Source organism: Rhagoletis zephyria, unplaced genomic scaffold, assembly GCF_001687245.7.
Source record: "Rhagoletis zephyria isolate East Lansing unplaced genomic scaffold, Rhagoletis_zephyria_1.1 Rzeph_scaffold_01501, whole genome shotgun sequence".
Classification (NCBI taxonomy): Eukaryota; Metazoa; Arthropoda; class Insecta; order Diptera; family Tephritidae; genus Rhagoletis; species Rhagoletis zephyria.
The window spans coordinates 35,122-63,055 of NW_016158585.1; the positions used below are offsets into that span (position 1 = coordinate 35,122).

Sequence of the window (27,934 nt, forward strand, 5' to 3'; positions counted from 1 at the left end):
ATATATACCCTCGTATAAGCAACTACCATTGATATGTCTGCATTAGGGATATTCCGATATAAGTAAATACGAGTATGTACTCGATACTTTTGTTTCAATACCAACTACTTTTTTTACTTGAATCGTTTTATCGATACCTACTTAGTATCGAAATAAAAGTACTTGTATCGAATCAATTTGAGGAAGTGCCATATCTTTCGGTCATATTTTTTCTATGGAAAATAATTGCTTCGCTTTTATGAAAGATAATTGCTCTAAGCAATGGCACCGCAAAAATCTAAAGCGGGGATAAATTTTTACAAAGTTCAAGCAATGCTTTGTAGCCGTAACGTTTTGTGGGAACCTTTCAAAGGTTTAATTTTGTATCTAAGTAATCGTATTACTTCTAATGTTACAAATGATCAAATAAACATATCGAAACCTCAACTGAAAACATATTGAAAATATTTGAGATAGGGCGCTTTGAATCGGCAGCTGAGATAGGTGTCGCAAAAGATATGTCACAGATAACGCCTGAAAATTACTTTCGCTTTGTTGCATATAAAAGGATGAAAAGTTATCGATATAACTAGGTATCGATACATTCGGTTCACTCATATAAGTAGTATCGAAATAGCGATTTGAGTAAACTCATTTGAGTAGGTATCGATACTTTGATGGTATCGGAACGTCCTTAGTCTGCATACCAAATTTCAAGATCATGTGACTTATGGTTCCGAAGTTGTAACTGATGAACAATTCTACGCCTATGGGATGTGCCACGCCCCCTTTTACAAACTCGTTTATATATACCCTCCTATAAGCACCTACCATTGAAATGTCTGCATACGAAATTTCAAGATCGTGAGACTTATGGTTCCGAAGTTATAGCTGATAAGAAATTCAGCGCCTATGGGATGTGCCACGCCCCCTTTTACAATTATACCCTCCTATAAGCCCCTACCATTGATATGTCTGCATACCAGATTTCAACTTCGTGTGACTTATGGTTCCGAAGTTATAGCTGATGAAAAATTCCACGCCTATTGGATGTGCCACGCCCCTCTTTTACAAACTGGTTTATACATACCCTCCTATAAGTACCTACCATTGGAATGTCTGCATACCAAATTTCAAGTTCGTGTGACTTATGGTTCCGAAGTTATAGCTGATGAAAAATTCCACGCCTATTGGATGTGCCACGCCCCTCTTTTACAAACTGGTTTATACATACCCTCCTATAAGTACCTACCATTGGAATGTCTGCATACCAAATTTCAAGTTCGTGTGACTTATGGTTCCGAAGTTATAGCTGATGAAAAATTCCACGCCTATTGGATGTGCCACGCCCCTCTTTTACAAACTGGTTTATACATACCCTCCTATAAGTACCTACCATTGGAATGTCTGCATACCAAATTTCAAGTTCGTGTGACTTATGGTTCCGAATTTATAGCTGATGAAAAATTCCCCGCCTATGGGATCTGGCACGCCCCCTTTTACAAACACGTTTATATATCCCTCGTATAAGCACCTACCATTGATATGTCCGCATGCCAAATTTCAAGTTCGATGCGTGACTTATGGCTCCGAAGTTATAGCTGATAAAAAATTCCACGCCTATGGGATGTGGCACGCCCCTTTTTACAAACTCGTTTATATATACCCTCCTATAAGCACCTACCATTGGTATGTCCGCATGCCAAATTTCAAGTTCGATGCGTGACTTATGGCTCCGAAGTTATAGCTGATAAAAAATTCCACGCCTATGGGATGTGGCACGCCCCTTTTTACAAACTCGTTTATACATACTCTCCTATAAGCACCTACCATTGATATGTCTGCATACCAAATTTCAAGTTCGTGTGACTTATGGTTCCGAAGTTATAGCTGATAAAAAAATCCACGCCTATGGGATGTGCCACGCCCCCTTTTACNCGTGGGACTTATGGTTCCGTAGATATAGCTGATAAAAAATCCCACGCCTATGGAATGTGCCACGCCCCCTTCTACAAACTCATTTATATATATCCTCGTCTAAGCACCTACCATGGATATGTCTGCATACCAGATTTCAAGTTCGTGTGACTTATGGTTCCGAAGTTATATGTGATAAAAAATTCCACGCCTATGGGATGTGCCACGCCCCCGTTTACAAACACGTTTATATATATCCTCGTATAAGCACCTACCATTGATATGTCTGCAAACCAAACTGCCAGTTCGTGTGACTTATGGTTCTGAAGTTATAGCTGATAAAAAATTCCACGCCCACGGGATGTGCCACGCCCCCTTTTGCAAACTCGTTTATATATACCCTCCTANCACGTTTATATATATCCTCGTATAAGCACCTACCATTGATATGTCTGCAAACCAAATTGCCAGTTCGTGTGACTTATGGTTCTGAAGTTATAGCTGATAAAAAATTCCACGCCCACGGGATGTGCCACGCCCCCTTTTGCAAACTCGTTTATATATACCCTCCTATAAGCACCTACCATTGATATGTCTGCCTACCAAATTTCAAGTTCGTGTGACTTATGGTTCCGAAGTTATAGCTGATGGGATGTGCCACGCCCCTTCTACAAACTCGATTATATATACCCGCCTATAAGCATCTACCATTGACATGTCTGCATATCAAGTTTCAAGTTCATGTGACTTATGGTCTGGAAGTATGGCTGATTAAAAATTTCACGTCTATGGGAGGTGGCACGCCCCCTTGTCGGATCCCAATTTTTTTCATCCTAATATAGGCTCAGGTGTCATGGCAATACTCTGTCAAAATTTTGTTGGATTCTGTCTGTCCGTTTAGACTGCAACCTGGCACATACATACATACATACTTTCACAAGTAGATGTACTAATGTATAAACGATATCAAATAAATTGAAATTTAAATTTGTCCGTGAATGATGGACTAAGAGCCTCATTATCTATCCGGACGGTACGCCTGCAGCCACTGCTTTACAATAAATTTGCGTGCGTGATTTGTCAGANAGGCCCAGGTGTCATGGCAATACTCTGTCAAAATTTTGTTGGATTCTGTCTGTCCNTTTTTTCATCCTAATATAGGCTCAGGTGTCATGGCAATACTCTGTCAAAATTTTGTTGGATTCTGTCTGTCCGTTTAGACTGCAACCTGGCACATACATACATACATACTTTCACAAGTAGATGTACTAATGTATAAACGATATCAAATAAATTGAAATTTAAATTTGTCCGTGAATGATGGACTAAGAGCCTCATTATCTATCCGGACGGTACGCCTGCAGCCACTGCTTTACAATAAATTTGCGTGCGTGATTTGTCAGAGTTGCATTTCTGTCTAATTTACAGAAGTTTCTTGAACAAAATTTAATTCTTAGTAGCGCCAAAATGTCACATGAGCACAAACGGCAACCGAAATGTCACGCAACATAAATCTTGGAATTTGAGTTAGCTTTTTACGTACGCCGTTCAATTTTCGGTTGTATGTTGTAACTTGTATGTGCATAAGAAATTTTTTACAGGAAATTGCCGTCGTGTGTGAATATTAGGTTGGCCTGTTAAAATGGTCACTCGGTTGCGTTTATGGTCGAGTGTTAGCAAGCGCTGTTGGAAAAAAATATAGTATGCAAAAATACGATATTTCTTCAGTTGTAAATATAAATATACATATTTCAGAAATTTTCAAGAAAGAAATGTTTTAAAGTGTATGAATTTATACTGAAATAGCAATATTAAAAAAACACAACCCTTCAAACAAAGGGTCCACAGATCAAAAATGACAAAAGATTTACCAAATTTACTTAAAATAATTTCGCTTATGCTCTATTTTCCTACAACTTCGGCATTCACAGAAAGAGTTTTTTCTATTAAGATTGTGAAATGGTGAGGTGAGAGAAATAAAGCGAATATCTCATTAATAAAAAATTAACTTTTGATTTATATTAATTTATATATTGATTGCGATAAAGCATATGATACTTTCAAAGAAATATATTTTTTATAGCGGAAATACATAAGAAAGAAAAAGATATACACTTAAAAAGCATTTTTACTTTTTCTTAAAAAAAAATACTCTATATAATTGAAGTGTACTATATTTTTTCAGATATTTTTGAAAAAGTACTATAAATTTCTTAGAAAATTTTGGCAACCCTATATCCAAATGTTCATGTAAGATGTTATGTACCCACTCAGTTGAGATGCTTACAGCCTCAGCAACTTCACACACTTTCATTCTCCGATCGTCAAATGACATTCCATGGATTTTTTAGACAATTTCTAGCATGACGATCTCTTTGGACGATCTGAACTTGTGCTGGTACCACCACAACGGAACTCAGTAAACTACATTTTAGAGTTACTGCGCGGGAAATTCAAAAAGTCACTGACTTTTCAAATTGCTCGTATCAGTGTTGCCAACTTTTGAGTTTCAAAAAGCACCAAAACTTGGAAAAAAAAGCGTTTTACCGCACTAAAAGCATTACATTTTTTTGAATGAAAGGATACTTTTTCCTAACAGTTTGTACTTAACAAAAGTAAAAAAATAAACAATATTTACAAGTATAAATCAATACACAAAACTTCTTCGATTTCATAACGATTGAACAGCCTCCACCCATGCCATGATTACTTATAATACCGAAGTACTGCACATTAAAACTGGTATACATACCTCGAGAAAGAAAAATCGAATCGCAACCAACTAAAATTAATTTTAAAGGGGAAGATTCATACTAAATGATGCCCTAAGTAGAAAAAAAATTGTTGTTTTCATAATAGTTGTGTTTAATGAGCTGCTCTAGGTGACGCCAGGTTAAGAAATCTCATAAAATTGTGTTTCATGAGGATTTTTCTTGCTCTAACTTACTCTAATTTTTGTTTCATGAGTCTGCGCTAAGTGGAACTAGAGCAACTTAGCGCACGATTTTCTGTACCAGCTTTTTTGATGGAATAACTTAGAGCAAGCAACTGTTTTGAGAACTTCTGCCTGAAAAGTGTTTCATGAGATTTCTGACCTGAGTTGATCCAACTTGCTCTATTGTTTCTGACAGCTGCTCGATTCTGCTCTAACTTGAGCTGCTCTGCACTTTTTTCGGTCTCATTAAACACAACTAATATAATCTCAAATATCGAAAAAAACCATGTTTTTGGCACTTTGAGGTTAGGATATCTCACTTGCTAGAACAATTCTGCGACCATATTTGGATTCAACACCAAAATATGTACAAGATACGATGCGTTTTGAAAAAGTCTAACTTTGTCGAACTGTGTAATCAATCAAAATATGTACAAATAACTAGAAAAGAAATACTTAACTTATGGTGATTTCGTTTCTTCCAAAAAATTTTGCCCTTTCCCGGTGCAAAATGAGTTTGATGTTACACTCAACCCTTTAAGATGACATGTTTTTGCTTCTTGTCCTTGTCTAGCTCACCCCTGGCAAAGCTTCTTGCCTTACAAGAGTGTGACATTTTAAGAAACGAACACAAATTTTTCTCACCCTTTGCCTTTAATTTAGAATCGAACCCGAAAATGCGAAATTTTTTGGTAGAAACGAAAACACCATTACCTGTGTACTAGCATTTTCAAGGCGAATACAATTTAACAAGAACGTGGGTTTGCAACTTCGGCTTTAAATTTGTAGATTCTTGTAAATTCAGTGCCGCCACAGCTTTAAATATTTCAAATAATTTTATGTTTTAACTATCTGTGAAAATATTGAGTTCAGAAAAAAGCACTAAAAAAGGCACTTGCACTAAAGCATTTTTCTTTGGCGTTTTAATTTTCAAAAAGCACTAAATCTAGTGCTTAAAGCACCAAGTTGGCAACTATGGTTCGTATGTATAACATATGTATGCGTATTTATGTATTTACTTGTGTACACAAGAATGTAATAAATAGACTTTTACCTGCGGAGCCGCCTCTTCGGCCACATGACGTACTGTAGTAGGCTGAAAGGTGCTCGTTAATGACTGAGACTGAAATTGCTGTGGCGGAATTTGCAATTGTTGATGATTAGTTGCACCAGTTATTGGTTTAAAGGGCTCATCCTCCTTGAGTGTAAAAGTTGTTGGCCCTGAGTAGAATACTTATGTATGTACATTCATATGTATGTTAAAAAAAGCTTATAAATATGTTTTACTCACCAATTTGATCAGAAGAATCACGCTTTCCCGTTTTACTTTTCGTCTCAGGTGCCAGGCTTGTAGTGACCTTTATTGTATCGACGGTTGTTTCCACAGCCAAGCTATCACTAATATTCGCCACATTTTCAGCGAAAGCAATAGAGAAGCATGAAATCGAGAGTAAAGCAAACTGTTGAAGAAAAATTGGATGAGAATGCATTTGATTAGTCACATACATATGTACTGTGACGTCTCTTAAATTTAAACTGATCTTCTAACAATGGCGCGGAGTGCTGTTTGGTCGTATTTAAAAAAAAAAAATCCCAATAAAATTTAGGTGAAATGTGAAAAGTGTGGTAGAGAAATGAATTTTAATGACAACACAACAACATTGTCAAATCATTTAAGAGCAGCGCATTAAATTATTATACGAAAACAAATTCCTCGAATTTGTTAATCGTTTGTCTCCAAAATCTTCAGTTAATAACGAGGTAAGAAATACATAAGTGTTTATTTTAATAATTTCATCCAAGAAAGTTTTCCTCCATGAGCTTTTGTAAGTTTCTACAGACAGTCTTTGGCTCGAATTTAGCCAGTCCGTAAGGTACAAAATTTTAAACACCGATGAAAATGTTGCTGGTAAAATTCCTGAATAACTCAGTGAGAGGGGAGACCAGTATGTTTGCATTTAGTGTAGTGTAGTGGGTAGGCACTGTGGCCAATGGTAATCAACTATTACCACCTCTGCAAGGTTTTAAGCCATGCAGAGTCCTCAAAAAACTCCGGAAGCAGTGTCCGGAGGATGCATCAGACTAGGCTGAGCATACTTTGAAGTGCCGTCTAATTAGAACTTAAGAAAGTTAAATTACATGGCAGTTGAGAAGTGCATGTGCAAATATTTCATAAATTGCATAAAGGAAATTTTTGCACATGCAGCAGTACATAGCATGCATTTAGGCGCCTGGTGTTAGCACACGCGCCTAAACAATTCCAGTTGATATGCGACATTAGTCGTGTGGAAAATCCCAATCCACTAGCTGAGTTCAACAAAGCACGCCAGTCGTTTCTCTTCTGTGCCAACTGACGCAAATTGGAAATGCAAAGTGAGCCAAGTCCTTCTCCACTTGGTCTTTCCAACGCAGTGGGGGCCTCCTTCTTTCTTTGCTACCACCAGCGGGTTCCGAGTTGAATACTTTCAGAGCTGGAGCGNAAAGTGAGCCAAGTCCTTCTCCACTTGGTCTTTCCAACGCAGTGGGGGCCTCCAACATCTTTCTCCCGAATACTCCAAGAGCCGCCTCATCGGATGTTGTCATTGTCCATGCTTCTCGAGTATACGAAATTCTCTACGTTCTCGAAATTGTTGCAGTCAATAAATAGTAACGTGCCAGGGCGCGAATGTGCTGACTGTTTGTTTGATGACAGGAGATACTTTGTCTTGTCCCCGTTTACCACCAGACCCATTTGCTTTGCTTCCTTATCCAGCTTGGTAAAGGCAGAACAGACTTCGCGGTCCTTGCTACCGATGATNAGAAAGGCATGGCCAAGCCAGCGGAGCCGCTGAATGTTAATTCGCTGCACTATGTCTTTGTCGTTGTAAAGATCATCGTTCCATCGTCCGCGGTAATCGCCATCGCCAACGCGTAACGGCCCGTATATCTTCTGCAACATCTTTCTCCCGAATACTCCAAGAGCCGCCTCATCGGATGTTGTCATTGTCCATACTTCCCGAGTATACGAAATTCTCTACGTTCTCGAAATTGTTGCAGTCAATAAATAGTAACGTGCCAGGGCGCGAATGTGCTGACTGTTTGTTTGATGACAGGAGATACTTTGTCTTGTCCCCGTTTACCACCAGACCCATTTGCTTTGCTTCCTTATCCAGCTTGGTAAAGGCAGAACAGACTTCGCGGTCCTTGCTACCGATGATGGCGATGTCATCGGCGTACGACAGCAATTACATGCTCTTGTAGAAAATTGTTCCTGAGCGGTTCAGCTCTGCAGCTCTTATTATCTTCTCCAACATCAGATTAAAGAAATCACACGAAAGGGACTCACCTTGTCTGAAACCTCGTTTGGTAGGAAACGGATCGGAGAAGTCTTTCCCAAATCTGGTACTGCGCAACGTCATTTTACACAGCCGTATCAATTTCGAGGGGATGCCGAATTCAGACATCGCGGCGTATAGGCCACTCTTTTTAGTGCTTTCAAAACCGGATTTGAAGTCGACAAATAGTCGATAGTGAGTCTCGATCCTTTTCTCGCGAGTCTTTTCCAAGATTTGGCGTATTATGAATACCTGGTCTATGGTGGATTTGCCAGGCCGGAAGCCACACTGATAAGGCCCAATCAGTTCGTTGACGGTGGTCTTCACCCTTTCACACAACACGCTCGATAAGATCTTGTAACCGATGCTTAGAAGGCTGATCCCCCGTAGCTGGCGCGAATGGCGGGGTCGCCTTTCTTGTGGATTGGGAAGAGCACACTTAAATACCAGTCGTTGGGCATGCGTTCATCTGACCATATTCTGCATAAGAGTTGATGCATGCACCTTACGAACTCCTCGCCGCCGTACTTGAATAGCACAGGTGGCAGGCTGTCAGCTCCAGCAGCTTTGTTGTTTTTCAAGCGCGCTATTGTTATTATTACCGCGTCGTAGTCAGGTGGTGGAACATCGACTCCGTCATCATCGACCGGGGGGTCGGGTTCATCTTCTCCACTACTTTCAGAGTTGTTGTCATTCAGTAGGATGGAAAAGTGTTCCGTCCATAATTTAAGTATGTTCTGGACATCAGTTACTAGGTCGCCATTGTTGTTCTTATAAGAGTTCGCCCTGGCCTTAAAACCTTCTGTAAGTCGCCTTACTCTCTAATAAAATTTTCGGGCGTTTTTCCTGTCGACCAGCACTTCAAGCTCTGCCCACTCATGTACTTCGTCCTCTCCCTTCTTACTGCGGCAAATACGTCTCGCTTCCTTCTTCTGTTCCCTATAATGGTCCGACATGGCTCGCGCTACGCCCGATCGCAGCGTGGCCCTATAGGCGGATTTTTTTTCTTTGCAGCTTCTCGACACTCCTCATCGTACCAGTTATTCTTTCGGGCTCGCTGGAATCAGACTACTTCTTCGGCGGCGGTACTTAATGAACAGGTTCCACTGCTCGCATATGTCGGATTTTCGTAGAGTGCTCTCTGAGAGCAGGTGTGAGAGTCGAGTAGCGAATATATTGGCCGTCTGTTGTGATTGCAGCTTTTCGACGTTAAGCTTTCCTTGTATTTTTGGGCGCACAATTTTTTCTGCACAGAGGCGATTGCGTATCTTGGTTGCAACAAGATAGTGGTCCGAGTCAATGTTTGGCCCTCGGAGTGTACGTACGTCCAAAACGCTGGAGGCATGCCTTCCGTTTGTCACAACATGATCGATATGATTTCTCGTTTTTCGATCTGGAGGCAGCCACGTAGCTTGGTGGATCTTTTTATGCTTGAACCTAGTACTGGATACTACCATGTTTCGGGCCCCGGCGAAGTCGATCAGCCTCAGTCCATTGTCGGACGTTTCGTGGTGGAGGCTGAATTTTCCGACGGTGGTTCCAAGGATCCCTTTCTTGCCTACCCTGGCATTAAAGTCGCTAAGCACGATTTTGATATCATGGCGGGGGCCACGCTCGTATGTGAGCTCCAAGCGCTCATTGAAAAGATCCTTGGACGCCTCGTCCTTCTCTTCCGTCGGGGCATGGTCGCTGATTAGCGAAATGTTGAAGATTCTCGCCTTGATGCGGATTGTGGCTAGACGCTCGTCCCCGGGGGGAACGACAGTACTCGGTGACGGAGTCTCTCTCCCACCACAAATCCAACACCGAATTTGCGCTCCTTTACATGGCAGCTGTAGAATCCGTCGCAAAGCCCCAGGCATTGCATTCCTTGCCCCGTCCAACGCATTTCTTGAATGGCAGTGATGTTAGCTTTTGTTCTTACGAGGAAATCAACCAGCTGGGCAGAGGCACCTTCCCCATTAAGGGTCCGGACATTCCAGGTGCATGCCCTCAAATCGTAGTCCTTTAAACATTTGCCGTGGTCGTCATCAAAAGGGGGGTTCTCATCCAAGGCTTTGTTTGGATTTTTCATGGGAGCCTGATTTTACGTGGCGAGTCCCAAACCCAGCGCACAACCCATTGCTGGTCCGGGGGTGGTTTCGCAACCGAATACAGTTTATATAGCGAGCCGCTTGCAGCCGCACCTACTGGTGAACAGACGCTGCAGACTTCAGTGAGCCTTTAAACCGAATAAGTCGGAGTGGCCTTACTGAAGCTCCCTCTCTTTCTGCCGTGACCCAAGGCTCGAATCGGATTGGTTGCCGCATCTCGCACATGGATCACTCACGTTGCCTAGAGTGCGCGATCGAGGACGCAAGAGTCGGGATTGAGTATAGCCGTGCAACTGTAACTGCATACCCAGCACAACGACTACACCCCAAGGGAGAATATCCGGTGTCTAAAAAGTGGCACTTAAATTTCTACCAATACTCGGCACCTCTTTTCCATCGCAAAGACAATATTTTCCAAAAGTACGTAATTACTGAATATCGATTCAAGAAAATTTTTAGATTTTTTTTGGTGAAAATTTAAAAATTTTTAAATTATTTTCCAAAAATATAAATTTTTAAAAACCCTCACAACCAACATTTTCATGCTGTATAACTGGCACAATTTTCAAAATTTTTAAAAATCCTTTAGTGTCTGTTTGTTTTTCACCTAGCATTGAATTTCGCTTCACTTATTCTAAAGACCGCTAGTAAAAGATGATATTTTTGGCGTATTTTGACCCTTACATTTATATCTTATATATGGGTGAAAATTTCTTAACTGGACCTCGGATTTCAGTCAAGTTCGAATTTTTGCGTGAAAATTTGAGGGTAGAGAGGTTTATAGATGTGAAAGAGATTTTGAGAATTTTTTTTTTTAATTTAAATTTTTAAAGTTTTTATAAGCAAATATATTTTTAACCAATCTTTTTTTCACAACTTATTTTTTCTTAAAGTATTTGACGAAGGTTGATGATTCCAAAAAAATGGACTTGATCAGATTATTTTAACACATACTGTTTAGACGCGACTGCTAACACCAGGCGCCTAAATGCATGCTATGTACAGCTGCATGTGCAAAAATTTCCTTCATTAAATTAATGAAATTTATGTTCATGCACTTCTCAACTGCCATGTAATAAAACTTTCTTAAGTTATAATTTGATGGCAGTTCAAAGGATGCTCTGCCTAGTCGGATGCATCCTCCGGACACTGCTTCCGGAGCATTCTGCGGAATCTGCATGGCTTACAACCATGCGGAGGTGGTAATAGTTGATTACCATTGGCCACAGTGCCTACCCACTACTTTTTGATCCAATAAATATTTTTTTTATATACATACATGCAAACATATTGGTCTCCCCTCTCACTGAGCTATTCATGGTCCTTCGAGCCGGATATTTGCGGCTTATTTTACATCTACTAGACGACCAAATCGTCTAGGGGGGCCGGTATGTTTAGACGCGACTGCTAACACCAGGCGCCTAAATGCATGCTATGTACAGCTGCATGTGCAAAAATTTCCTTCATTAAATTAATGAAATTTATGTTCATGCACTTCTCAACTGCCATGTAATAAAACTTTCTTAAGTTATAATTTGATGGCAGTTCAAAGGATGCTCTGCCTAGTCGGATGCATCCTCCGGACACTGCTTCCGGAGCATTCTGCGGAATCTGCATGGCTTACAACCATGCGGAGGTGGTAATAGTTGATTACCATTGGCCACAGTGCTTACCCACTACTTTTTGGTCCAATAAATATTTTTTTTATATACATACATGCAAACATATTGGTCTCCCCTCTCACTGAGCTATTCACATACCAAGCTTAATCCAAAAATGCCTTAAAAATACCATAAATGCCATCACTATTATATGAGGTTACGTTAAAAGTCGGAAATAAGTAAGAAATTGTTAGTTGCTCCTGTACGCGCTTTCTAGTGAACACGTTGCGCGCATAGGCGGTGAGCGTGCATGGTTCACGATGCGTGCGCGCTGTGACAAATATTGCTGTAAGTCAAAAACAAAAAAGATCTAACACATTTTTTTTTTACAAATATTTTCTTGAATAAATGCAGTTTTTGAAAATATAAACGAAATAGAAAACGCTCATTGAGAACATATTTTTAATGCAAATTGATAATTTACAATGTGTAAATTTAAAAAAAAAAAATTTTCTAAATTACAAAAATATTTTTTTTAAAGCTCTAAGCACTACGCTTACAAAAAAAAAATTCATCAACTTTCGTCAAATATTTTAAGAGAAAATGAGTTTTGAAAAAAAGATTTCTTAAAAATATATTTGCTTACAAAAACTTTACAATTAAAATTTTTCAAAAAAATTCTCAGAATCCCTTTCACATCTATAAACCTCTTTACCAACAAATTTTCACGCAAAAATTCGAACTTGACTGAAATCCGAGGTCCAGTTGAGAAATTTTCACACATATGAGTTAAACGCAGAGTATAATTAAAACATTTTTTTAATAAAATGTCGAAAAAAGTCGACTTTTCTTCGTCGATCGGTCGACTCTTAAAGTCGACTGTACAGAGTCAATCGAAAAGTCTAAGATCGACTTTCTAGGAAATTCGAACAACCCTAATATCAATTTATGTTCATATGTTTGGATATTAGGGTATGTGAGAATTTTTTTCCGACTGTTGACCGAAATAACAAAGGCATAGATAATTAAAATTTTATTGCTGCAGGATAACGAAAGCCCATGCTGAACCGAAAAAAAAGTTTTGGTAGAACCCACGGATGGAGTATTAAATTTTTAAATTGTACCTTATTTGTGAAGATAGTTGTACTTAAAAGCAGACAAATATATTTTGGAAATTAATATAAATATGTTTTTAAAGACTTCACAAGTCATCATATTTGGGTGCGTTATGCTCTGTTGAAACCGGCAGAAGCCTTTGACGCCAAACGAAGTTTTAGACAATGTGAATCATTCCCGTACGTCACTCCTGTCTTAGTCCCAGCTTACTGGGGCACTTTTGCCTTGCTTTTCGGTATAGGGCCATGTCTTATATATATCAGCCAGCCCCTGACATTTCTTTGGAGGCAGAGTAGATTGGTTTAGCGTTGAACGAGAAAAAGTCAAACTTCCTCCTAGCAACCAAGAATGATAGAATACAAGATTGCGCCGATCAGAGAGGATTTTTGAGAATAACTTTTGTGTGACGTCACACTGGTGCAATTGCGAAAGAGAAATACCAAAACGTGAGCAAGAATGGAAGAAGAAGAAAAAATGTTGCAAGAAAAACGTAAACAAGTTGCACAAGTGTGACGTCATGCAAACAACGATTCTGTCAAATTCGTTAAGAGAGGAATAGCGGTCCGAGATCGGCGCAACCTTTGTATTCTCTCAATCGTGCCTAGCAACAAACAAACAGTACTTGCTTATTGGTAGAGCAGTCTACACTTGACGTCTTAACTTGGAAGTTTTAAAGGACTTTGCTTACTAAAAATACTGATAAAAATAAAAAGACCCATTAAAATGTATACTTGAATGCTCAGAACTTCGGACTGAATCGATTTAGCCATGTCCGTCTGTCTGTCTGTCCGTCTGTTTGTATGCAATCTAGTCTCTCAGTTTTCGAGATATCCGGATGAAATTTGGAAGGTAAGTGTATTTTTATAACTTATTAATCATTTGCCGGAACCGGAAGAATCGGACCACTATAACCTATAGCTCCCTGATTGTTCAGATATAAGATTTTTCGTTATAACTCCTCCATTTAAGTAGCTACGAACATGAAATTTAGCACTGTTGTCACTCATTACCAAAAGAATACTTTCAGTGCAAATGGCAAAGACCGGGTTGCTATAACCTATAGCCTCCATACAACTGATTGTTCAGATATGAGATTTTTCGCCATAACTTCTCCATTTATGCAGCTAGGAACATAAAAATTCGCACCATTTTCACTCATTATTAATAGAATACTTACAGTGAAAATAACAAAGATTGGGTCACTATAACATATATCTCCCATACAACTGATTGTTCAGTTATGATAATTTTCGTTATAACTCCTCCATTTATGCAGTTGGGAATATGAAATTTCGCACTATATCCGCCCATTATCAAGAGAATACTTAAGGCGAAAATGGTGAAGATCGGGTCGCTATAACCTATAGCTTCCATACAACTGGTTGTTCAGATATGCGATTTTTTTGTTATAACTCCTCCATATATGCAGCTGGGAACATGCAATTTCGCTGTATTTCCACCCATTATCAAATAATACTTACAGTGAAAATGGCGAAGATCGGGTCCCTACAAGAATGATATAATACAANTATGGGGTTTAACTGTAAAACTCCTTTATTTGGACAGCTAAAATCGATAAATTTCGTAAGCTATTTTATAAATAATAATACAAAGTCTACTGACAAAATCGTCAAAATCTATGCTGTATATGCTTTATCTCTTATACCACTGATTGTTCAGATACCAGTTTTTGCGACATATCTCCTTTATGTAGGAAGCTAAACCCATTAAATTGTGTTACCGGTTTACATACCGATAACACAGCAGTGACAATCACTTAGATTGTTATATCTTCCATACCTCTGATTGTTTAGATATCATTTATATAATTATATATGTATCTCCGCTATCTTTGTATGCTGTCAATATATAAATTGTTTCAAATGCAGTATTCTGTTAAAGTAAAATTTTCAGATGTTCATGAAAGGTATGAAGCCTTCGGCATATTTTTTAATATTTATGTAGATTTTTTAAGTTTAAACTGTTTTGTTTTGGGGGTATTTTTTCCAAAAAATCCATCGTGAAACTATTGTTATTCATAAAAAAGCCCATTTTTAGAGGTATTTTCAAACCGGTTCAGCTCACGTAAACCTTAATATTTTTCCGAAATATTTTGGTAGAAGTCTTAAAATATACTAGGTTTGGTAATCCCGCCGGAAAAACCGCAACTTTTTTTGGTGATGCAGTCTATTGTACAGTAGACGAAAAATTATAGCCACACCAAATTTTCACAAGTTTTAAAATATTATTTTTGTTGTTATTTTCTTTTGGTTATTTTTTTATAGTCGATTCTTTTACAACATCCATATAAATACAAGTTTAAAGGAAATGTCACACGATTGGGTATTTGCCAAAATTTGGTGCAAATAGTATCCCAATTGTTTGAATACCCAAATATTTTCTTTATCCCAATCACGAAAATTAATTTATTGAAATTTTTCAATAGAACATCGCTGGATTGTACCAATCTTTTGACTACAAAAAAAATTGCCATTTTTTAATTTTGTTCACATAACGGTTTTTTGTAACAGCCAAAACGAATCGAGATAGATATAAACAAATGTATACATAAATGACCAGAATGAAAATAGAAGTCGATTAAGCCATGTCTGTCTGTACATCCGTCCGTCCGTCCGTCTGTGTACACGATAACTCAAGCAAAAATTGAGATATCTCAACGAAATTTTGTGTGTAGATTGCCCTTTACCCAAGGTAGGTTGGTATTGAAAATGGGCGAAATCGGACTTCCCATATAACGGTATTTTCGAAAAGTGCAAAAACTACGATATTTCAGTAAATATTTAATCGAAATTGTTGAAATTTAGTATGTGAAGTAGAATTATGGTAAAAACTAATATTATTATAAAATTTTTGGAAAATGGGCGTGACCCCACCCACTATGATAATATGCTGTATCTCTGTACTCGCTTCACCAATCCCTACCAAACTCGGTCCGAGCCTTTCTTAGTGTCCATCAAATAAATTTGTTGAAAATCTTTGTAATCGGGCAATAACCACGCCCACCTCCCATATAACGGTATTTTACAGAAACACGAAATTGCGATAAATCAGTAACTATTGAAGCTAATTCACTGAAAATTGACGGTTGCAATAATCACTTAGCAGAAAATTTGATTAATAAAAATTTTTGGACAATGGGCGTGGCTCCGCCCACTTATGACCACAAATATGTCTCTCGGTAACCGATTCATCAAATTCAACTAAAATTGGGGCACCTTATAATCTTGGTACGGAAAAGCNCTACAGAAACACGAAATTGCGATAAATCTAGTAACTATTGAAGCTAATTCACTGAAAATTGACGGTTGCAATAATCACTTAGCAGAAAATTTGATTAATATAAATTTTTGGACAATGGGCGTGGCTCCGCCCACTTATGACCACAAATATGTCTCTCGGTAACCGATTCATCAAATTCAACTAAAATTGGTGCACCTTATAATCTTGGTACGGAAAAGCAATTTGTTGAAAATTATTCAAATCGAACTAAAATTACACCCCGTTCCGTATAACGATAAATTTCAAAAATACGAAAACTTCGATATTTCAAAAACTGAGAACACTAATTTACTCCAAGTTAATACTTATTTACAACAGTCTCTTAACCATAAACAAGACTGCTATAGACTTTTAGGAATTGGGCGTGGTACCGCCCATTTTATGACTACAAAGGTCGATCTCGGTAACCGCTTTATCGATTTCTACCAAACTTGATTCAATGATTTCATTAAGTCCGTATATTATAGAAAACGTTTGAAATCGGGGAAAAACACCCCTGCTTATCATGCAAAGGTAGTTGAGAGAAAGTTAAAACGATGATATTTGATAACTGCGCCGGGTATATAAAATTCGGTTTCGCCCGAACTNTTTCATTAAGTCAGTATATTATAGAAAACGTTTGAAATCGGGGAAAAACACCCCTGCTTATCATGCAAAGGTAGTTGAGAGAAAGTTAAAACGATGATATTTGATAACTGCGCCGGGTATATAAAATTCGGTTTCGCCCGAACTTATACTTTTTTACTTGCTTTATTTTGTACCAATAGCCCAATATAAAAATGTACTAATCTGTACAAATGTAACAATCGAGTGCCACCGCCTTAAAAATTTATGCAATTTAAAAAAAAAATCAACAAGTTTTTGTAAAAATTTCGAGTTTTTTAATTATATTCTGGCAGCATCACTACCGAGAGCTTTGCCCTACGACAAATAAAGCTCAGCGTGAGTCGTTTGCTGATTGGCCATCGATATGATAAGCGACAAAGGGGAGAAACTGAACGGCTGAGTTCGTTCGCTAAGAGGCTAAAAACACAGGAACGGGAGCAGTAAGACACATTCGGAAAATCGCGTGCAAGGGGCAGCAGCAAGACTAAGAATTTTTTAACCTGCGGCGAAGGTTGTTGAATTTAATTAAAATAAAGATTTGAAATCGACTTTTAGTTGTTTTACTCAAGCCGGGTTCAACAAATTTAGTTTATTGCCTACAAAAACTTAAAAAATTCTTATTGGCTCCTGATCGTCGTATTGTAATATCGGTTATGTCGGAGGACTTGTCTTCGCAACATACAATAGCCGACGCGAATATCGCTGCTAATCTTGCAGCTTCGAGCCACGTGCCCATAAACTCGCTAATGGATCGTAATTTGCAGGCTCGGGCAAACATCGGTGCCAATTCTGCACCCTCGACCAACAACTTGCCAAGTATCGAGTCCAAGGAGTTCGCAAATAATGTAGAAGTTGATACGCTATCATCGGTAGCAACTTATTGTATTTCCAACAATGTGGAATATAGTGTTCCACCCAACAACAATATCGCAGAAACGCTGGAGGGACATCCGTGGCCATTAGGGGCTAGATCAGGAGGAGCGGGCCCCACTAACACGTACGCCCAACCTCTGACTAGAAATCGCCCCAGCAGCCCTAGTCATTCCATAAGTTCCGCGACCTCACAAGCGACGAATTACAATGCGCAAGATATTCGGCGCATATCTGAATTGCTACAGGAACAGAGTGAGATACTAAAGCAGAGGGAAGCTCTGGTGATAGAACAACGTGCGTTTTTAGATCGGATCGACGCAATCCGTCTGGAGGATGACCCCGACGACCATCCGCCTGCAGTCCCGACACTGTTTAGCCGTAATGATAGGTCAACTCAACAAATACCGCCTACTCTAAGTTTAGGCTGTGTTGCTACACCAAGAGAACGAGCATCGAACGTATGCCATCCGCCTCTTGAAAGTGGTTTTTTGCCTGGACTATTGAATCGTCAGCCTCCACTTAGCAATCCATCGGCCACTGTAATGCAGGCATTACTAAACAAAATCGAATCACTGGAACAACAACTGCAAGCGCGGCCAACAGCGAATAGAGGATGGCTTCCTCAACAAACAGCTGGTATGCCAAACCACCAATCCCCACTAGCGCCCATAACCAGCACTGCATATGGCGTATCTCCTCACCGACGTCTGACGAGTGACCAACTTGCGTCTCGTAAATGCCTCCCCAGAGAACTACCGAAATACAACGGCAAGCCAGCGGAATGGCCGCTCTTCTATGCCACTTACAATCAAACAACCGAGATCTGTGGATTTTCCGACGAGGAAAACCTGATAAGGCTCCGGCAAGCATTAGAGGGTCCAGCCCGCAACGCGGTTAAGAATCTGCTACTGCATTCTTCTTGTGTTCCACAAATCATTTCAACGTTGCAAATGAGATTCGGGCGTCCCGAACTAATAATTAGCGTGCTGCAGCAACAAATCTGCGAACTACAAACACCATCGGAAAGTCAACTGGAAACCATCGTAGACTTTGCTATCGCTGTGCAAAATATATGCGCAACTATTAAAGCATCGGGGCTTGCCAGCCACCTCAGCAACCCTGAATTGGAGCAAAAACTTGTGTCGAAGCTGCCTGGTTTACTACCAATGTACTGGGGAGTGCACAAGCAAGGCCTGTCAAACTGCAACCTACAGACTTTCAGTGATTGGCTCTTTCATCTGGCACAAGGAGCCAACTGTGTGCTCGTTCCAACTGAGCAAACGAAGGTGCGAAAACGTGGGGCTGTTAACCATCATCATAAAACGGTAAGCTGTATCGTTTGTAAGGAAAACTGTAGTGCTTTGTCTAATTGCGACTCTTTCAAGGAAATGTCTCGTAGCCAAAAATGGGACACTGTACGCCAGCTTAAATTGTGCCACCGGTGCTTGAAAAAGCATTTGTGGTCCGACTGCAAATCGAAGGGTACATGTAACGTAAATGGATGTACTCGCTACCACCACCCTTTACTGCACAACGAACCTTCGGTTGCCACTAACGAACAAACGTGTAAAGCCAACAAGAAAACCCAGATGGCTAATATCAACGCTCATAACGTTGGCGAAGAGGGAACACTTTTCCGCGTCCTACCTGTAGTTTTGCACGCGGGTGCTAATATTGTGTCGACATATGCCTTTATAGACGACGGCTCCTCTCTCACTCTAATCGACGAAGAACTGCTACACCAGCTGAATGTGAAGGGCACACCGCAGCCACTTTGCCTTCGCTGGACAGGCGATACACACCGCTACGAAGACGATTCAGTTACCGTCGACCTTGCCATATCATCCAAACAGGGAACTGAAAAATTTCCTCTGAAAGCAGTACGTTCTGTTAAGAAGCTCGATTTGCCCACCCAATCGCTTGACACGGCGAAACTGCAATCAAAGTTTAAATATTTAAGGGGCTTACCATTACAGTCGTATGGCAACGTAAAACCGCAACTTTTAATTGGGCTAAACAACGCCGCACTTGGCTCTGCCATAAAATCCAGATTAGGTGATGACTCCGCGCCCATAGCCGAGAAAACTAAGCTCGGGTGGACAGTTAAAGGTCACGGATCAATAGCACTTCAAGGCGCAACTCAATACGTCTACCACATATGTGATTGCTCTGAGCATAAGGAACTTCTTCAGGCTGTTAAATCCCACATATGTCTCGATAATTTAGGCGTGGTAGCCAATGCCGCAGCGTTAATGTCTAAAGACGATGAGCTTGCCGTAGAACAGCTAGAGCAACACACAGTTCGAGTAGGTGATCGCTTTCAAATTAGCTTGTTATGGAAGCATCCTAATATGCAGCTGCCAGACAGCCTGCCTATGGCACAATATCGCGCGAGATGCTTGCTTAAGAAAATGCAACGTGACCCCAAACTTTCTGAGCAGCTTCAAGTTAAGATTGCCGACTATCTGCGGAAAGGATATGCCAGGCGAATGACATCCGAGGATGCTGCCGCTGATAGATATTGGTACTTGCCTGTTTTTGCAGTGAGTAATGCTAACAAGCCAGGCAAGGTTCGCCTGGTGTGGGACGCAGCTGCTACGGTAAACGGTGTTTCGCTTAACTCTATGCTCTTCGCCGGCCCTGACCTGACAACGCCACTGCTATCAGTTTTATTCAAATTTCGACAAAAGCGCGTCGGCATCACTGCCGATATAGAAGAGATGTTCCATCAGGTGCGGATCCGTCCTGCGGATCAAAACTTTTTGCGTTTTTTGTGGTACGAGCAAAACACTATAGAGCCGGTCACCTATGTCATGTCAGTGATGACGTTCGGGTCGAAATGTTCACCGAGCTGCGCTCAGTTTGTAAAAAACAAAAACGCAGCTGAGTTTCGAGATGAATTTCCCCGTGCAGCTCGATGCATAGTAGAAAATCACTACGTTGATGACATGTTAGACAATGTGGACACCGAAGAGGAGGCAGTTCAGCTGGCACTAAACGTTCAATACATTCATGCCAAAGGTGGGTTCCATATTCGAAATTTTCTTTCAAACTCAGACCGTGTGTTGAAGGCTTTGAATGAAGATCAGACAAAGCGCTTTGCCTAAATTTCGAAAGTGAACTACCAACCGAAAAGGCATTAGGTATGTGGTGGATTGCATCTACAGACCATTTCGCCTTTAGAGTATCAGCCAAGTACAAGGAATCTCACTTATTAGTTCATCAACGTCGGCCGACTAAACGTGAAGTATTGAGTCTTGTGATGACAATCTATGATCCGCTTGGACTCATCGGATTTTACGTGATATTTGCGAAAATAATCCTACAAGAGATCTGGAGATCAGGTTGCGGCTGGGATGAACGCATTCCTGATGAGCAGTTTACAAAGTGGCTTCGATGGATTCGTCTTATTCCAAGAATTGAAGACATGCGTCTTCCACGCAACTACACACGCACCGAGTTTGACAGCCCACCTCAAATAGAACTGCATACCTTTGTCGATGCTAGCGAGTCAAGCTATGCAGCTGTGTGTTACATGCGTTACTCAGATGGTAAAATTGTTGACTGTGCGATGGTTTCTAGTAAAACTAGAGTCGCACCACTTAAGGTGATGTCTATTCCTCGGCTAGAATTGAAGGCAGCGCTCTTGGGAGCTCGTCTCTCTAAGCTCGTCAGAGAATCACACTCCATTTCAATTGCCACTTCCACATATTGGTCCGACTCGCGCACCGTCTTGGCCTGGCTACGAGCTGATCATCGCCGATACAAACAGTTCGTCGCCTTTCGAGTCAGCGAAATTTTGGAATTGACTAACGTGGACGAGTGGCGTTGGGTACCAACCGCCGACAATGTTGCCGATGAAGCAACAAAATGGCATGGAGATCCCGATTTTTGTAATGAAAGCCGTTGGCTAAAGGGACCCGCATTTTTAAAGTTGAAACTGGGTGAGTGGCCTGCCCAGCAGAATATTGTAAAGAGTGAGCTTTCTGAAGAACTTCGCCCGCAGTATGTGGGCCTCCACCGCGAATTAGCACAATCAAATCTCATCACTGCCAATCCTGAAAGATTTTCTTCGTGGAATCGTCTTCTCCGTGCCACTGCGCAAGCCATAAGTTGTGCTCGACGCTGGCTTAGTATGGTGCGAGGCAGCGATGTTGTGCGCAACCAGCTCGACTCTGAGGATCTTTGTAAAGCGGAAAAGCAACTCTGGAAAAAGGCGCAGCTCGACGCTTTCGCTGATTCAATAGCTTCGTTATTGAAGGGAAAACGCATCGAAAAGCATAGCGATATCTATAAATTATCACCTTACCTTGACGGTGATAACGTATTGCGAATAGACGGGCGAGTAAAAATGAATGACAGGAAAGATCCTGTGTTGCTTCCACGCAATCATTACATTACACGCTTGATTGTTAACGAGTTTCACATAAAATACCATCATGGCTGCTTGGAGACTGTCATCAATGAAGTTCGTCAACTTTATTGGATTCCAAAACTTCGAGTTGTGGCAAACCAAATCCGGCGCCATTGTCAGCTTTGCAGGAACCGTAGCGCTCAGCCGCAAATTCCAAGAATGGCTCGCCTACCAACGCGCCGTATTGCTCATCACTGCCGTCCGTTTTCCTACACAGGAGTGGATTATTTCGGCCCGCTTCTAGTAACTGTGAAGAGAAGCAGTGAGAAAAGGTACGGGGTCCTATTCACATGTCTAACTACGAGAGCCGTGCATATCGAAATTGCCTATTCGTTATCTACAGACTCGTGCATTCTCGCCACACGTAACTTCATGGCACGGAGAGGTAGTCCGTTAGAAATCTGGAGCGATAATGGAACAAATCTTAAAGGCACGGAAAGAGAACTAAAAAACACATTTGCGCAACTCGACCGTGATCAACTGACCAAGACCTTTACGACACCAGCAACTAAATGGAATTTTATACCGCCCGCGTCTCCCCACATGGGTGGAGCAGAGGTTAGTCCGCTCTATAAAGAACGTACTCTATCGCATCATGCACCACACTCATACAAACGACGAAGTTCTTCGAGCAGCCTTAATGGAAGCAGAAATGATAGTCAACTCGCGTCCACTGACATACATCCCATTGGATCATGAGGCCGATGAAGCGCTAACACCCAACCACTTCTTGTTGGGTAGCTCAAGTGGCGTTAAACCAATTGCTGAACCAGTAACTGAAGGTGTTTTATTACGACGTAATTGGCGATCATCTCAGCAACTTGCCGACGCCTTCTGGCGGCGTTGGGTCGCGGAGTACCTTCCCATCATAACACGAAGAAGTAAGTGGTTCGAAGACGTAAAGCCGATCGAAGTTGGCGACATTGCCTATATAGTCGATCAAAACAATCCAAGAAACTGTTGGCCAAAAGGAAAGGTGGTTAAAGTGCGCACGAGCCCTGATGGAAGAGTTAGGAGTGCATCGCTTAAGACTGTGTGTGGCGTATATGAGCGCCCTGCTGCCAAAATTGCTGTTCTCGATTTAAATTCGGTACACCCTGATTCACAGGATATACCAGGGGGGAGTGTTACAAACAGTGTGGCAGCATCACTACCGAGAGCTTTGCCCTACGACAAATAAAGCTCAGCGTGAGTCGTTTGGAGAAACTGAACGGCTGAGTTCGTTCGGTAAGAGGCTAAAAACACAGGAACGGGAGCAGTAAGCGACATTCGGAAAATCGCGTGCAAGGGGCAGCAGCAAGACTAAGAATTATTTAACCTGCGGCGAAGGTTGTTGAATTTAATTAAAATAAAGATTTGAAATCGACTTTTAGTTGTTTTACTCAAGCCGGGTTCAAAAAATTTAGTTTATTGCCTACAATGACTATGCAGTTTTGTTGCCCATTTAATTCTATTAGAATAAAGTACAAGTTTCAAATGGCTAAAAACTACGATTGATTTTTTAGAATTTTTAATAAGTTCGAACTTTGTACGAAGAGTTGTTGAATTTTTTTTTTAATATTGCACAAATTTGGAAACTTGGATTTACACGGATTTCGTTAAAGAATAAACTATATTTTTATAAAAAAAAAATTAAATAACAACGAAAATAATACGTTAAAACTTGGCAAAAAGTGGTTCGGCTATAATTTTTTGACCACTTTATTTCAGAACACCTACAACCCGCCAAACAATGCGGCCTTGTATACTAGTATGGCCGGCTTGCGAGAGCACCCCTCACGACACCGACAACTTCCTCATTTGCTTCAATTAAACCCACTCAGCTAACAGCGCTGAAAAAGTGCGTTAAACTGGGTGGAAGTCCACTTTTTAAATAAGACAAACATGTTTTTACTACAGTTTCGGATACTGAGGGTAAACATATGTAACCTTTTTTGAAACTTTTTTTCTCGTAAGGGCCTTTTTCAACCGCTAAATGACCTTCGAACTTCCGGTTCCAACCGAAAAAAGGGATAAATAGACCGAAAGTGCATTATTTTAACCGGAAGTCCATTACAGAGAAAAGTTTCCGATAAAAGTTATCTATTTTTGTCCGCATAATACGAATCTGTGGTAAATGTATGTCCTATTAACAAGAATGGACTTCCGGTCAGTTTAACATACTTCCGGTCGAAACCGGAAGCCGTTTATACTATTAAAAGATAGAGCATCTCAGATTTGGTGGGTTATATTTTTGCGTTATTCAATAAAAAACATTTCCCACCATTTTATCGGGGGCGGACGGGTGAGGCCGGGAGAGCAGAAATGTCCTAACCCATTTTTTTGTACTTACCTAAATCTTAAGGTGCAAAGCTACACATAGCGTCCTATCAAGTTAAGGAATAAGTGACCTTTATTTTAAAATTTAGCACATTTGAAACTATTTTAAGAAGTTAACTCATGGCCTCATATCGACCGTACTTTGGCAAAAGCTCGTATCTCCGAAATCACTACTCTTCGTTGTTGCCTAAAATTAATTCAAAATACTCCTTAAAGTACTACGATTGTAAAAATTACCTAAAAAGTACTTAATCTTTAATATTCAGTAAAAAGTTATTAAACACGATTTTCTGTTAATAATATAGGGATTTTTTTGTTTTTTTGTTTGAGAGTGTTTTGAGATCTGCGGTTTTGCAGAGTTTCGGCGATATATGCCCTGCAAAAATCGCAACTATTCCATGCTCGCATGTAAGGAGTACTCCCGGACCATGGAGTATCTACCTACCTCTGGGTAACACACCCCAATAAACATCAAGAAGTGATTACGATCATTAAAACATGTGCAGTGGTGTAGAGACACGAGTTGGTCCGCCACTGCATTACAGAAGAGCATTTTGTAAGCACTCCAATATGGCATAAATGAACCATATGGCCCAACGATTTTTGGGTACATGGATACATACACTGCCGGAACAAAGTATTGGCACAGCAAATTTTTCACAGTATATGCAACAATTTTAATTCTAATATTTTTTCCGCTAATTTCGCATAAAAGTATAGTTCATTCTACAACAATAAGCATAAAAATATAATTCCTAAACTTTGTGCAAAACTCGCGAAAATTCAGCAAATTTTCATGAAAATTTTCAACGTTTTAATCAGATTTTTTAGAATTGTTTTTAATCAATTTTATTATAATAAAGTGCAAGTTTTAAGTAGCTACGAATTACCGTTGATTTTTGGCAATTTTTTCATGCAGTCTCTTCCATAGAAAAAATGTTTTTTCGAAAATATGTACTTTATATGTAAAAAATGGAAAACACCTTCAACAAAAAAATTCTCAAAATTCGACGCGATTTTTCGACTAACTCCGAACTTGTATTTTTTTACTAGAATTTAATGGGCTGCAAAAATGCATACTCATAAAAATTCTAAAAAACCTGATTAAAAAGTTGAAAATTTTGATGAAAATTTGCTGAATTTTCGCGAGTGTTACACAAAGATTAGGAATTTTATTTTTATGTTTTTTGTTGTTGAATGAACCATATTTTTATACAAAATTGGCGGAAAAATATTAAAATAAAAATTGTTGCATATATTGTGAAAAATTTGCTGTGCCAATACTTCGTTCCGGCAGTGTATGTATATCGTTACCTTGATATAAAAAAAAACCTGCCTAACATTTTTTGTTCCTTTACACAATAATCAAAAAATTTAATAAAAACTATTCTTCAATGTTGTAAAATACTATTTAGTGAATAATCTGTTGACTTTTGTACAAATCTTGGTTGTGAAAGACGAAAAGCTGTGCCCTTCAACATTACGCTATGCAGAGATATTTAATATAATTTATTTAATACATATAAATTAATCAATAGATATTACAAGGTTCCAATTATGTTTTGTTCTAATAAGAAAAACATTAAATCACTATTTACCCGTAAATTAAACATTTTTCCAATAATCGGTCGTTGTGTCATTTTCGTGCTTGTTGTTATTTTTGTCCTCCTCATGGATTTATCACTATAGCAAGGCTATTTTGCATTCTTGCAACACTTAATAATGTTTGTTTTGTTTGCTGATTTATATTTGTTAGTGTTTTTTAATTATGTTGTTTTTGTCTTTATTGTAGCACCGTCAAATTCAATTAACTGCGCAAAATTAAATTATCCAACGCTCGACATAACTTGTTAATCGGACACATGTACACACGACAAACCACAAGAGGAATAAGAGCTGTTACATAACAGCTAATCGACTGAATAAAAACCATTTCGCGTGACCATGACATCTGTAATGCTGAAAGCGTGTTACTGGCAATGAAAAAATAATAATATTTAAAAAAAATTACCGAAAACATTTTTAGACCATTTTAAGGACAAAACGAGCAGATAATTTGCATAGCTAATGAAACATGGAATGTTCGATTGAAAGGGAACGCCTAGTAAATAATTCTGCAAAACGTAAAAAGCTGTATGGAATATGTAAATTTGTGTACTATGGTGCTTTTTTTCAGCGACCATTTTTTTGTACTCCCACCAGTGTTGCCGCGAATCTTTTTAGTGGTAGCCAAATTCCTTTTAAAAAAGGGCTAAAAAAAGACCGAAAAAAGTCGTTGTGGCTAAAAATGGTCGCAAAAATTGTTTACTTACATATACATATGTAAGTATACACGCAAACATTTTCAATAAGTAATGGTATAGAAAAACAATGAGATCTGGAAAAGAAGCTAATGTTTTATCCAACCAAAAACCTTTTTGTATAAAAAGGGGAAATATACGACACCACCAGCTCCATCAGGCTCGAAGCATATAACTTACCAGCATGCTTATTCATTTCTTTATAAATGAGGTCGAGGAACATCGAAATGATTAGAGCCGAAATTTCATAATTTTTCTACCATTTTGTTAGACATTGTGTTTTTTTTTTTATTTACAACTGCAATATCAGGAACTTAATCTTCCACAAACACGGCTTTGACACTTATAGTGCAAGAAATTTCCGCCAAAATACTTTTTACTTAGAAAGTTTAGCTTATTTCACCACTCACGACACCAGTATGCTGGTACAATCATAAGACTTTCAAATAGTTTTTGAAGTTGCACTAGCAGCTGGTACAATCACACCACAAGAACATACACGGTTAATCGACTTGATGAGCCTTTTAACAAATTAAGCATATTAAGGGCCGTAAACTTATCTATTTTAAACTATAGTTGAATCGTTAATAGATAAGTTAACAGCCCTAACACTTTTACACTATGTATGTGTAAAAACGTAAGGAACATTCAATACATATATGTACATATATCTGTCTTTCTTACCCCCTTATTCTAGAACCCGAAATTTCGTAATTCGTAATTCGTAGCTACGCTACGAAAAACGAAAAATCTACATGCTGCAACCCTGCGGAAACATGTGCAGCATTGCCAGCTCACAGTGGTCTTGAAGCAACCATAGCTATGACTAAAATGCCAACCAAAACGGCTTACATAACTGTCTTTGTACATAATCATAGATCAAAATTTCGTTGAAAATAAAATTCCATCTGCTCCTATGCTTAAAATATTATAAAATGTTGATCTAGAACTTTCCAAATCCAGTTATATAATCGCGAAGGTCTATGGTAATATAATTATAACACTTTCTTATATAAGCATAAAATATTTTAACTTAGTTATTCAAGAGATAATATTACATAATTGCATATTTTAATAATTCTTATTGCATAAATTTTATAAATTTACAAAGTCAATATAAAATATTATTTTATATAAATTCATATGTGTTTTGATGAAAATTCAACG

General features: G+C 39.3%; 1 protein-coding gene across 1 annotated transcript in view; it reads right to left on the bottom strand.

Moving 5' to 3' along the window:
- Window positions 1–27,934, bottom strand: part of LOC108364234 (chromatin modification-related protein eaf-1-like) — an 84,831-nt gene that overhangs the window by 33,594 nt on the left and 23,303 nt on the right. The window contains exons 2-4 of the mRNA XM_017617825.1: window positions 26,066–26,440; window positions 6,123–6,291; window positions 5,886–6,052 (exon numbers count right to left, since the gene is read on the bottom strand). Of these exons, the coding sequence (XP_017473314.1) occupies window positions 5,886–6,052; window positions 6,123–6,291; window positions 26,066–26,140 (411 nt within the window). The 5' untranslated portion in view covers window positions 26,141–26,440. The remainder of the gene's footprint in view (window positions 1–5,885; window positions 6,053–6,122; window positions 6,292–26,065; window positions 26,441–27,934) is intronic.